Source organism: Pelophylax lessonae (assembly GCF_965119305.1).
Source record: "Pelophylax lessonae genome assembly, chromosome: 3".
Taxonomy (NCBI): Eukaryota; Metazoa; Chordata; class Amphibia; order Anura; family Ranidae; genus Pelophylax; species Pelophylax lessonae.
Genome location: NC_138770.1, coordinates 278,779,310 through 278,793,517, shown reverse-complemented (window position 1 = coordinate 278,793,517; position 14,208 = coordinate 278,779,310). Strand labels below are relative to the sequence as shown.

The window sequence follows — 14,208 nt, the reverse complement described above, 5'->3', positions numbered from 1 at the left end:
GTATTATTTTTGCTTGCTGCCCCTGCGCTACACAGATTCCTGTATCCCCATATGTACTCCTGTATTCCCTCCAAATCTGCCCCGATAGACAGAGAATTGTAAAGGGGCCCTAGACTTTAGAAGCTCTTAAAGAACAGCCTCTGGCATCCTCATCGGAAGAGGGAAACACTTTTTTTATGTAGTGACACCTATCACATCACTGTTTGGTGGAAATTCCAAAGCTTTACGCTATTGTGATTAATGTTTATTTGTACATATTACACTAGGGAGTATGGTTATTAATATTATTATATATCACTACAGGTAGTTGTACCTTAAAACGCTTGTACCTTAAAATGAGAAGCTCCTTTACATTACTTTATTTAAAATCAAATCACATGTTTTTTGTTTCACAATTAGTACAGTTTAACACTTGTATTTACTTGATTATAAAAATTATTCATTTTGCACGATTGTGGAACCTATATTGGGGTCTAAATTTATTACATTTATTGACTTGCTTACCACACAAAAAAATTGACACCTATTACTCAAAACATGATATATACATCGATTTCTAAGACTTTGAACTCATACCAAACTAGTGTCAGAATTATAGTTATCATAAAACTGTACTGGAAAAAGTTTGAACAATGACAATAACTACTTATATCAAAAGTCGAAGTATAAACAAAACATGGAGCGTCTTAGATGATTTTGACTACTTTTCAATAGGTGCTCTATAGTCTAAAACACTTCTGTCCCATGGTATCAGTGAAACTCCATAGATAAAGTTAGTGAATATTTGTCACCCTAGGACTGTAAGTGTGTCACTGGCAGAGTCATAAGGTGAAAATAAAGTAAAAAAAAGCTTCCTAAAAAGAAAACTAGTCAGCCACTACATCTAAGGACTTATAAGCTACAATATATGGGTTTAGCCAGCCATTCTATTTAAGGAGTTGTAAGCTGCAATATATGGGTTTAGATATGCTTGCACTGTAATCATTGCTAAGCTGCATGCTGGCATTGTAATGATTGATTCCCTTAAACTGCTGTTGCAACTTGAAAATCAATTTTTGAATGCTTATTAAGTTTACTTTTTAAAGACGTATTAGCAGTGACCCATTTCCTGTGGTTATTTCAGCTTAATCAAGAAGGGCACAGTGCAATAATGCTGAATGAAGACAAAAACAGGGGGAAAATTGCCCATGTAGTCCTGGAAGCCTTTTATCGGTTGAAGGGATCATGTTCTTCTTTGGTGAAAAGCCAAATACATTATATTGCTGTTTTGCACTAGTTTAGAGGAGGTTAATCTCAGAATAAAGATAGGAAGCAAATGCTTATTTTTCTGCAGCATAAAAAGTATAGAGGGATCCAAGATAAACACAAATTGGCCATTTCTTGTGTGTATTTCTCACTAGGCAGTCCCAAGGAAGATAATGATGTTTAGGGATAAGTTAAAGCTAAAATGAAGCTTGCTTTTAATAAAGGCAATAGGAAATAATTAGATCATCCAAGTTTGTTTGACAGCACAAGATCAGAAAGATCCTAAATAAGCAGACATACAACCCAAGATATTCAAAGAATAAAGACAAATGTCTAAAAACAGCACACATGACATGAGGTATGTGCCTAAAGAAGGTACACATAAAATAAGCCATGTATACAATCCTTTTAGAAGCGGTCACTGGTATGCACAGAGTTTTACAGACAACAGCAACAGCTATTATTAAATATTTTCAGAATAACGCAGCTTGTTACTACTCAGCCAAGATATATAGCAACAATGGCATAAGGCAAGTTAAATCATATGTGTGACCATATTCTCCTATGTTGTATGGGTTGCTTTTCTCAACTTGAATTGTTATAATTTCAGTGCTTCCTTGGAAGAGGTAAAGGATTTGTATCTGGAGGCAGCACATCAGAATGGGGACCTAACAGACCCAGACTTGCAGACTGGACTCGGAGTTTTGTTTAACCTAAGTGGGGAGTTTGATAGAGCTGTAGATGCTTTCAACTCTGCCTTAATGGTCCGACCTGAAGTAAGTTCATGAAGCTGAAGAATTTCTAAATGCAAACTTCACATCTTCTTTCCCCACCTATGCCCTATGTATATTTTAAAATAAATAAATACAGTTAAACAATAAAAAATACTTAGCAGATACACAGCATCAAAAACACTAAAGGCTTTAGAAGTGTATATGGTCAAAGGCAGCTCCCTGCCCTTCCTTGACATGGTGACCCTATGCATTCTTTAACAACTGCCTTATGGAACACACAATATTGAAACTTCCTTCCGGTTTTTTAGAATCCTATTAAAACAGAACTCCAGGCAAATAGTTCAGTTTGACAATGTTCGCCGTTTTGTATGGCAGTTGTCACATTCCCGTCCCCATTTTTTCACTGGTTCTTTACTTCTGTCCAATTAGCAACGAAGTTATCCAAGAAGCAGAAAAACGGCTGGATAACCACAATAGTAGAATCATAATTTTTCCTGGCAGTGTGGCTGATGTGTTTAAGTTAGTTTAAAGTCCAAATAGACTCATAGCAATAGATATGCAGTCATATAAACAATGTACTAACCATGTACATACTTCCACTTCCCTATTACAGCAGTTGTGCACATGGTCTAAATAGCAGTGTGCAGTCTGGTATCCACCAACGTTTGATCAGGTAGACCAGGTTATCAGCACTCAGTAATATTGCTGTTCAGACATGTCCCATTTTCTGCAGTTCAAGTCTGCATGAGGACACTAGTGCTGAAAGGTGTGACTAATATTGAGCTATACCGGCATAGAACAGTTGAGGTTGAGTGCAACATTTTTACTGAGAGAAAAGGGTGTTTTAGACATTAGCAAGCAACAATCAGTCAAAAGACATTACTTGCAGAGGTATTGAACAATAAGAAGAGAAAAAGGTATGGGGCATCAACTGGACTTTAATGTCTTCATGATATATTTTAGGCTTGCATTAAAGCTAGACCAGTGATAAATACTATTTAATTAAATGTAGATGTCATTAGAGACAAAATAATTAACATGCACTTTACCAAGAAACATTTTTGATATATGTTATATTTATCTTTGCTAGCTGACTATGAACTTAAAAAAAGTTTGTGCTAACTCTTCTTTGCTAGGACTACTCACTTTGGAACCGCCTGGGTGCAACGTTAGCCAATGGAGATAGAAGTGAAGAAGCAGTAGAGGCTTATTCAAAAGCCCTGGAAATACAGCCAGGATTTATTAGGTCCAGATATAATTTAGGAATAAGCTGCATTAACCTTGGAGCACACAGGTCAGTAATAAGAAACTATAACATTTTAAACTGCATTGTGAATCTATATCTAAACTTTTTTATTTTAGTTTTGGATAGAGTAAGGAAAGGTTAGAACCTATGTTTGGTAGGCAGTTATTGTCTAAATACAAGCAGCATGTGTATTCTTACTTGAATCTTGGTGTTTTGTGTATTTGTCCAGATCTGTGCAGTAATCCATTGTAAACCTTTGGCACTGTACATGAGCTAATTTTAGTGGTTGTATACCTAGAGAATATAGAAATCTAATTATACCAGCTTAGTTTCACACCTACAAGTGCTCCTGTTTTCCAACCATCATCCCTGCTCTGCTACACTGATTCAGCCTGACACCAAGCAAACCATTGAGATGGCCCACTCTTTCTCTTAAGACTTACAGACTGTGGAGAGGAGAGAGAGATCTGGTACAACTACAGCTGTACCAGTTGTTGGTGGTTGTGTATAGCTGCAGAGAGTGCATGATGTAATGTCTTCATCTACAAACTTTCTTGTCCTAAACCACAGCCATGGATTGGCAGCTTTAGGAGGGCCAAGAGAGGAAACTTTTAGAGAGGTAAATTTGCAGCTATAGTTATAAGTACATTACCCTGCATTACACTGTGCTAATGAGCTTGACTAAAGTGGTTTACAACTACTTTAGCCACTTACCATCCACGGGCCATCTATATACAGTACGACTTGGACTTCAAGTTGTCGACTTGGACTTCAAGTTGTCAACTTGAACGAGTAAACAGCCAATCATGCACAGCCCCGAGCTTGATCAGCTAAAGTGGAGGACAGGAGTGACATTTGGGGTCTTGTAGACCCCTAATGTTTCCTGAAAGTGTTTTGGATTTGGACCAGAACAGTCCGAGATTATATCTGCTCCTTCCTAATTTAAGATTAATATGCGCACAGAGAATAAACCAAACTCTGACAGTCAGTTCAGTCATTAGTTCGTTCTGATTTTATTAGTTCCTCTTTTGTCTTTATAAAGACTGAGGAAAGTCATTTCCAGGAAATAGTCATATATAATACGTATAAGGTGGTGATTGGATAATTGGAGTATCTATGTGTCTATGTCTTCCTTCCAGGTCATGACGAGGTCTTATTTTGGGTGTAGTGTCCCTTGTTCAGGCGCCATCTTGCTTCTCCGAAAGGAGGGGTGATCTAGCTGCATTTTTAGTAGGGCAGTAAATCTCAGCAGTAACATATATACATATATACATAAGGTATGCACCATAAGGTGAAATAGGCATTTCACTAATGTAACCAGTATTACATCCATTACAAAAGGTAATAAGTCACCTGCCAATGCTATCACATAGAGGGCTTGTTAACCCTCTTGTGATAGCAATAATGTTAAATGAAAAAAAAGTGTTAACAAATTTAAATATTAAATGAAGTTAAAAAACAATTTAAACGCAATCTTGTTGCCCTCCACACACATGTAATTGCAAATGTGCTTGTATTGCCACAAACATCAAAGTGAGAGCAATGATTCTAGGGCCATCAATCATAGTTAATTCTAATACAATGAGCTTTAAATGCTTTTAAAGCATTACTTATGGAAAATTGCGAGTATTGTAGTTTATTGCCATTTTACGGGTATGCGCAAATTTAAAGCATGACATGTTTGGTACCTATTTAATGGATGCAACCCTATTATTTCTATCTTACCAAAAATTTGTATTTTGTGTGCACTAAAATTCATTGTTGATTTTTAAACATTTGGTAAAAGTGTGGTGGCAGGTCGGCTCTATTGCTGCAAAAAACGTACCTGTACGTCGTTCCGGACAATAGCCAGTTGGCTTGTGTGCTGATTGGCTAAAGGGGGGAGCCAATCAGCGGGTCTAGCAAACGTGATGTAGGCCAGCCACCCGTGATTGCTCCCCATAGAGACAGAGCGGTGGTCTGCTAATGTAAACAAGGCAGACCGCCGTTCTGTCACAGATGAACACAGGGATCCTGTGTTCCTGCTATTCAGGGACACAAATCTCTATGTTCATCTAGTAAGTCTATCCCCTACACAGTTAGCAAGCACCTCCAAGGACACACTTCACACTTTGATTGCCCCTGGTGTTTACCCCTTCCCTGCCAGTGTCCTAAGTACAGTAACAGTGCATATTTTTAGCACTGATTACTGTAGTAATGTCACTGGTCCCCTCAAAAGTGTTAAAAGTGTCAGTTAGGTGTCCAATCTATACGCCGCAGTCCTACTAAAAATCGATCATCTCCACCATTACTGGTAAAAAATAAATGAAAATGATATAAATCTATCCCCTAGTTTGTAGACACAATGACTTTTGTGCAAACCAATCAATATACACTTATTGGGATTTTTTTCCAAAAATATGTGGCAGAATACATATTGGCCTAAAATGATTTTAAAAATTAGATTTTTATTTTATTATTTTTTTTGGCTGTTTTTTAGCAGAAAGTAAAAAATATTGTGTTCTTTTTTTTTGTTTATAGCGCAAATGGTGCTCAAATACCACCAAAAGAAAGCTCTATTTGTGGGGGGAAAAAAGGACACAAATTTAATTTGGGTACAGTGTCCCACGACCATGCAATTGTCAGTTAAAGTAACACAAAGCCAAACTAAAATGGCCTGGTCTTTAAGGGGGTAAAACCTTCCAGTCCAGAAGTGGTGAAAATGGCAAATTTTACTACTCCAGGGAAAATTACCCTTGCAGCAGCTCCCAACCATGACCCCTATAATGTAGCTTAACCGCTTTACGACTGCCCACCACAGTTGTACTGCGGCAGACAGCCACTCCTGCATGAACCACCGTTACTATATGTCGGTCGCGTGCAGGAGGCTAGGGGGCGAGTGCGCGCTGCCGGCAGCACGCTCCCGCCCCCGCTCATCAGCGGAGAAGCCGATGCAGCGGGCAGGTGGCCCTGATTGCCGCCTGACACCCACTATCGATCACCGCTGAGAAAGAAGAGCAGTCAGCTGTTGTAAACACAGCTGACTGTTCTTCTCCCTGGAATGACCATAGAGCCCCTGTGATCCTTCTATATAGGAATACAGCTCTCTATGGTCATTTCACAAGCCACCCCCCCCCCCCCACTGTTAGAATCACTCCCCTAGGCTCACATTTAACCCCTTGATCACGCACAATGTTAACCCCTTCCCTGCCAGTGTCATTATTACAGCAACAGTGCATATTTTTAGCACTGATTACTGTAGTAATGTCACTGGTCCCCCCAAAAGCATCAAAAATGTCAGTCAGGGGTCCAATCTGTCCGCCGCAATGTCGCAGTCCCGCAAAAATTTGCAGCTCGCCGCTATTACTAGTAAAAAGAAAAAAAAACGATAAAAATGACATAAATCTTTCCTGTAAAAAGTAGACGCAAAAACTTTTGCGCAAACCAATCAAAATACGCTTATTGTGATTTATTTTACCAAAAATATGTAGCAGAAAACAAATTGGCCTGAAATGTTAAAAAATTTTGATTTTTACATTTTTTTGGGGAATGTCATATAGCAGAATGTGAAAAATATTGTTTTTTTTTATCAGAATTGTCGCTTTTTTTTTTGTTTATGGTGCAAAAAATAAAAATCGCACAGGTGATCAAATATCACCAAAAGAAAGCTCTATTTTTGGGGAAAAAAAACATACATTTTGTTTGGGTACAGCATTGCATGACCGTGCAATTGTCAGTTAAAGTCACGCAGTGCCAAGTTGAAAAAAGTGGCCTGGTCATTAAGGGGGCAAATCCTTCCGGTCTTAAAGTGGTTAATTGCTTGTTATGTTTAGGGGCTGGGAAAACAGTCTGTGTCACTTACTTCACCTGATTCCTTGCTTCAGATATTAACCCTGTATTGTAGGCTTAGAAAGCTAGAGTGCCAGCAGAGCCAGTTGCAGCTTACAGAGTAGCTGCAGGGGATTGATTACTGTGCTGGAGGGAGCCTGCTAGAGTGAGGAGTAAGGTAAGTATGTTTCCCTTAATCCACTGCAAGGGTGAATTTTTAAATGTTTTTGGAGTTGGGCTTTAATAACTAGTTTCCATTATTATCATGCTCATTTAATATGTTAACTGTTCAGAAGACAGAGAAGCTCAAATGTTTGACCTGTGATCTGTAAGACTGCCATATCTTGGAAAAAATTTATTTCTTGGTAAAAATGATGAAGGAATAGTAGAACGTTGCATTTTGTGAACAGTGCTTTCTAAAATCTGCATTCTTTTAATTTAGAAGTATCACATTAGCATATGAATGTGACTTTGACTTTGATATGTTTTCCCTTTGATATGTTGTCTTTGCAGAGAGGCTGTTAGCAATTTCCTTACAGCTCTAAGCCTGCAGAGGAAAAGCCGGACTCAGCTGCAGTCTCTTCACCCAGTCATCTCAGGCAATATTTGGGCTGCCCTCAGAATAGCTCTTTCTATGATGGACCAGCCAGAACTGTTTCATGCTGCCAATGTGGGAGACCTGGATATTCTCTTGAGAGCCTTTAATATAGAATCGTGAAAGGCTGGACCTCAATGCCCTTTTCTACAAATCAAGTGTTTGCTGCAAATTCAGATGGGCATGATATTCAGTACTTCCATCAGATGATAACTTGGCCTTTTTATCCCAAAGATTGCTCAGTTACGTCTGACATAAAAGCACAAACAGCAAGGAGTTGCAGATTGCATTCATTTTATGAACATTTGAATTAAATTAGCCTTTCCAATAAAGACCATTTTCAGAGAAATTATCGTTTATTAGATATCTATGAGACTGATCAGACTGGATACAAAAGTCCTAGATACTTTGATACAGCAACGAATCCAGATTCTGGATTTATTTCTTCCAAACTAAATCAGATGTCTGTGTTTTGAAGGTGCTGCTCTGTACTATGACCATCTGCAGTACAAGGAAGGAAAACTCTTGGTCAGTGCATGAGGATCTATACCAACTATACAATGATTGCTCATAACCTGTATGGCCGTTATACATGTTAGTAGACGTGGAGTAGTTTTATTAGCATCACTTTGCAATCCCTGCTAATATATATGTAAGCAGGTACCTTCCAAGGAATGCCATCTATAAGATCCACTGCACCTCAATATACAGCAGTAATCAAGACTCTGAAGTTGGTTGTTGTCAGAATGCCTTTGAAAATTGATATATGAGGTATTGTATACAGGTATAACCAACTGCCAAAATTCATTATAACTTTACAAATACAAAGAGAAAGTTGCACTGATTGAGGCTGTACCAAGCCTGTTTGTAACTATATGTTTGCACTTTAGTCAGTTTTAATTATGCATGAGATTAGTGTCTGATAGTAATGAAAGATTTAAAAAATCTGCCTGAAATGGCAAATAGGACCAAATATATTCTATAGGGATATTTTTATCCACTAAGATTATGAATTATGTACACTCTTAAAATTGCTGGTAAAAATTTATATAAAACCATATGCAAAACTGACATAATCTAATCCAGAGAAAACTGGTTCTGTTCAGTTGTGGAAGAGCTGTGAAGTGTCTTACAGCTTCCATGGGGACCCAAGGGTGCTCCAGTAATAATACATATATGCTTTCTTAAAGATAATTCTCCATTTTTCTTCATGAGTTTTAAAGTTTAAAAACGACTTTTGGAAACAGATCATAATTTATACTGGCCAGAATGTGTAAGCAAATGTGAATAACACAAACCTATTTAAGAATAATGGGGGTTAATGAGTGTTTGGAAATCCCCAGCCAGAAAAATTGCCAATGAAATAGATATCAGCTCTGATGACAGGAACCTGTAGAAATCATTCCCTTGAGAAGATATATATATGTATTCTGCACAGTAGACACTAGGAGATACAGTAGAACTATTTTAGAGCATGGGTCATTGATAATATATCCTATATGCCTCTATGGAAACCTTTTCTCTGAATATTTAATCAGTGTGAGTTAGCATTCAGATAAAAGCATGTTAAACAGCTGGGCAATTTTAGAAAAACATTGCAAAAGCAGTAATTATGTATCAAGGGCAGTGATTCTATTGCAACCAATCAGATTTATGTTAGTTCTAGTTATAAAAGATAAAGATAATTTCCAACAGGTTGCTTTGGGTTAATGCACTGCATACTTTGCTGTTTATCTTACGGAATAAGCCCCTGTGCTTTTTAGCATTTCTTCCTTTATGTTATAGTTTCAGCATTTAGAACTTTACAAAACCCTGCAATTGTCAGAGTGATGTCTGCTCATGCAGATCTTGTTAGACTATTCATTTTGAACATTTTTTTTTTAACTAGCAGTCTCTTAAAATTGTACTAGTCTAGTTTATAGTTTGCAGGCCCTGTTAGCAAGTGATTGGCAGAATATAATTGATTTTTTAGTCCAGGTATAACTAGAAAGAAACAGGCTATCTAATTCGATCTGATATAGAAATTACACTTCTCTAGATCAAGAATAGCAATTGATATGATTTAATTAGTCAAGAAGTTTTGAATGACCAAGACAACACTATAAGGTTTTACACGGGTCAAGGCCTGCTTGAACACAGCCATACAAGCAGGAATTTCCTTTCACAACAAATGTTTCTTCAACCATGCAACTAAAGAGTAATATTAAAGCACTCTATTGTACCGGATAAGTAAGAAGTAATCAGAGTAAAAACAATCATTTATCTGGTTGGTTGTTAAATTACGCAGTGGGTTTACTTATTTCAAACAAAGGTAGACGAATCAATTAAAAAAAAAGTTACATTTTAAAACATATTTTAAATGGTGATCAATATCGACTGTGTTTAAAGTATATAATTGATAAAGTAAATATGTGCCACAAAATCTTATAACCATAAAACTGGACTTTGAGGATATGTGAGTTATGTCCCAGGATATTACCCCAATAGGTTAAGATGAGACCTAAATGGTTCTAAGTCCATACTTAATTACAAATAAATGAATTAGCAATAGCACAATATATAATTTAAAGCACAGACATTCCATTTCACAGATGCTACTAACAAAACCTAATTTTCCACAATTTTCTACATTTCAAAAACCAGTCTGAGGTACATTTTTCAGTATTGACAGCTAGCTACATATGCTTCCATTACAAAGCACAGGTCTATGTGTTCTTTTTATGCACCCATATATCACAGCAGTGTTAAGCAGGCCTTCAGATTTTACGGCTCCTACATAGGACCACTTGTGCCTCCATAAATCTGTATAGTATATTTAAATTGTGCTTAAAATATTAATAGTAAGATAGAGATACATTTTACACATGCCATAATAATACATAATGCATATTTAATATATAAAGCAGTGTGATCAACAGACATCAAGCGCATTCATGTTCCACAGTTAGTGGTGATGCCCCTTAGGAACACAGTGACAAGTTAACCAGCACAAAGTTACATTTGTTACTCAGTTTCATATTTCTATTGAAAAGCGTGGAGAGCATGTTAATATCACCCTAATATATTTTATATCCACATATTGCTTGTGCCCTAGGCTGCTATGCCAATCCAGAAAAGCAACAAGAATGGGACAAAAGGGTTGCCAGTTAGACATCACCATACCACAGGTATGGTCAGGGTTTCATTTTTATTTTATTTTATTTTAACAGATACCATTTTTTTATGTTTTAAATTTAATACATTTATGGTGTTTACAGGATAATGCTAGTACATGCTGTGCCAACTATCATTCACTGTATTTGTAGAAATCAAGACAGTACTGATCATATGTTTCTGTCTTATACCACCTTTACTTTCAGCCTGGATCTAATCTATTTAGAGACATATTTAGGCTACAGCAGGAGTTGTACGTCCTCCAGATATCATTGGGTCCCCCTCTCTCTCCTTTCAGTCTTACTCCTCTCTCTGATTAGCTTCCGCATCTCCCCTAAGCTGTGATTGCCTTGTCTGTCTTAAAAATAACTTGTCTTTGATTGCTCCACTATTTTTAAAGATACTGATTCTCATAGATAACATTTTAGCTAAATATACCCATGTAACCAGGGTTTCCTATCAAATATCACAGGGCTGGAAGTAAAATCTTGCGATGAATTACTTTGAGCAGCATTGCATTTACCTTTATTGAAATAAGCGTGCATTTTCAGGACATGTTTTCTTTGGGATTTAAAAGAAAAAGATTTCAACTTAACGCGGAAGACTTGGCTTTGGGTATATTGAGATCCAGTAATGACTCCACAAGATGGTAATTGGTTATAGGTCTCAACTGTACGGCCCGCAGTTCTTGTTGCATAGTAATGTGGGTAGTGAAAAAATTCATAAAATTTCAACTCTCAGCAGCTTAAATCAGGCATGACAGATAATTTCTGATTGGTTGCTATGGGTTACTGCAGTCTTTGATGCAAGGCAGTTCACAAAGATTACCTTTTGATATTATTGCTTTCTGTGGCATTATCCCACCCTTCCTTAGGGATTTTAACCAACAACTCTTTTAAATATGATTTTAACTTTCTCAGTTGAGCTTCTGATTTTAGTTCAATAACTTGGAAGAACACAGGCCATGGAGTAGAGTTAAATCCTATAAATTATTGTTGATACATGGCATCTTAGAGTGACCCATGTCATTCCTTGTGCTATCCTATTTAACAATACAGTGCACAGTGTATATAGGCATTATTTCTTACTCTCTCCAGCACTTCCTAGGTAGCAGCTCTGAAAACTGTCTGTAAAAAAAAAAAAAAAAAAAATTTTGCCTTCAAAAGTCTAATTATCCCTTTTTCTCCATTAGTTTGATTATTTTTCTTTTGGCTAATATCAATAAAGGAAAAAAGGTAATAATTCCAGCCAATTAGCTAAAGAGGAAGGAAGGGAGGTAAAGAGAAATTGGGTAAAGTCATTTTTTACACAGAATTTTTACAACTGCTCTTTTGGGAATGCTGGAGATCTGGGACGTGTAAGGGAGCGAAAAAAGAGCAATCATCACCAAGGCTTAAGGCATAGCAAGACTAAAGCCACAAGTTATGTTAACTAAAAAGAAAAATAAGAAAGATTTAAAGTTAGTAATTTTTAGGGATTTTGTTAATATTTACTGCATACTTCATATATCGGCCCAATATTATCTTCATATCAATATCCCAGAGAGAAACCTTCCTATAATACTCTCTTTTATAAGACCTCAAAAACCCCTGAGATAATAGTGCCCAGTGCAAACACATACACAGCTGCCTTAAAAACAGACCCTAATGTTTGTGAGGTGCAAAAGAGGGTAAAAAGTAATTTTTAAATAGAATTATGATGAGTTTAAGATGGGTATATTATAGCTAGATATGTATAATGCCCCCTTGAATACATTCCAAATGGTTATTTTCCATTGGGTCTCACAGGGAATTTGGAAATCATTGTACTTCCACATTAGTCATCAAAATGACTTCACTGCCAGAGTGATCTGCTTTCAGATTAATTTCAAACAAAATTTTAACATTAAAGCAAATATGTGGCCTTACTACTGTATAACCCCCTTTTCATAATTACTGAACACAAATTGTTGTATTCTAGAAGAAAACAGCGCAGCAAAGAGCCATTATTAGAGAGCACTTAAATGTTTCAGTTTAATGATCATCTAAATATATGCTGTCTTTTCTCCCGCTTTAATGATTGTAATGGACAAATTTCTTTACCAAAATCAGAGAATTTTGGCACATTAGTAGAGAAACCATGGTGTTATTCAGGAATCTCATTCAACTAAACGGTACAGTCGCAACTTTTATTGTAATGCTGAACTGTACCCATTTTTTGAGATGGTGTTGTTCCACGAGATGCATTTCTTGGTCATGTTTGTCTCCCTAACTTTTTAAAATGACTATTCTACCATTCTACACGCAATATGATATTTGTACATCCCGAATAAAAAAGAGAAATCTATATTTTTAAAGTATGATTATCTTGATCATCAAAAGCATCAGATTTGTATAAAAAAATAAGAAAAAAGGATTTTTTAAAAAACAATATGATAACCTCAGGTATTGCCATGTTGCATGAATTTAGCATTTATGTATTTTCAACCTATTAACCAAAAGCATGCATTCAAATGTATTTTACTGTACAAAAACAAGAAACATGATTAAATCGCTCTAAAGATTATTAAATTTGTGATGTGGGTCTTTTATTTGTGGGTATGTAAAATATTTTTTTTTTTTTTGGTAAAGCAATATATAGCATATGCCTTATAAAAAAAATTTAAATCAATCTTAATGTTGGTCTGGTGGATTTGATCCAGAATCAGATCTGAGTGTTTGCTTGCCGAAATCAGATTACACTGTCAGAATGAAGCTCTGAAAAAGAGCAGCTAAATTATATCTAAAACTTTCTCCCTGCTTTAATACAAATATGTCTTCTAAGTGTGTGTATGTCTGTGTGTTTAAAGTACATTAAAGGGAAGAATGTTCAGAAGAGGAAAGTCAACATATGTTGGGTCTTTGGGAGAATGCTTGGACTACCAAACAAAGACACACAAGCTAAAAACAGAACTAGAAAATCAGATAAACATAAAGGTAGGAATACAACAGAAAATCAGTTTATACTGCAAAAAAAGTTCTGAAAGAAACCAGTATAGACTTTATTAAAAATTTTTGTCTATGCCAGTTTTTGTTTTCTCTGTCTTCATGTTACAGCATACCCATTGCAATCCCATGTATTATACATCAAGAAATCATCTTCTATGTACAAGTTTTGTTACTGCTGTATTATCTCCCTTACTGGCATAGCATTTAAGTCTTCCATTTTCAAATTTTTGATTGCATAGTACCCTGCATAAATGTATACTTTGGCGCCTCCTCAGCCACCCCTAATGCTATGCGCTCCTTTGTATTACAGTATTATCCATACGTATAAGTACCGTGACTGGTCAGCAAGTGGTTAACTGTTTTGTATTTACATACACTTTTAGTGATCCTAAACTAGTGGTGTCATACTAAAGCGTGTGTCACAATAGAAAACAAATTTCAAAATGATTTAGGGGCAAACCC

General features: G+C 36.4%; 1 protein-coding gene across 6 annotated transcripts in view; it reads left to right on the top strand.

Annotated features, from left to right (window-relative positions):
* The window catches only part of PEX5L (peroxisomal biogenesis factor 5 like), a 396,344-nt gene extending 387,298 nt beyond the window's left edge, over positions 1 to 9,046 (top strand). For all 6 annotated transcript variants that reach the window (XM_082252037.1, XM_082252035.1, XM_082252034.1 and 3 more), the window contains 3 exons: positions 1,856 to 2,021; positions 3,116 to 3,273; positions 7,546 to 9,046. In XM_082252037.1, coding sequence (XP_082108163.1) covers positions 1,856 to 2,021; positions 3,116 to 3,273; positions 7,546 to 7,750 — 529 coding nt within the window. In that variant the 3' untranslated portion in view covers positions 7,751 to 9,046. The remainder of the gene's footprint in view (positions 1 to 1,855; positions 2,022 to 3,115; positions 3,274 to 7,545) is intronic.
* The last annotated feature ends 5,162 nt before the right edge of the window (positions 9,047 to 14,208 follow it).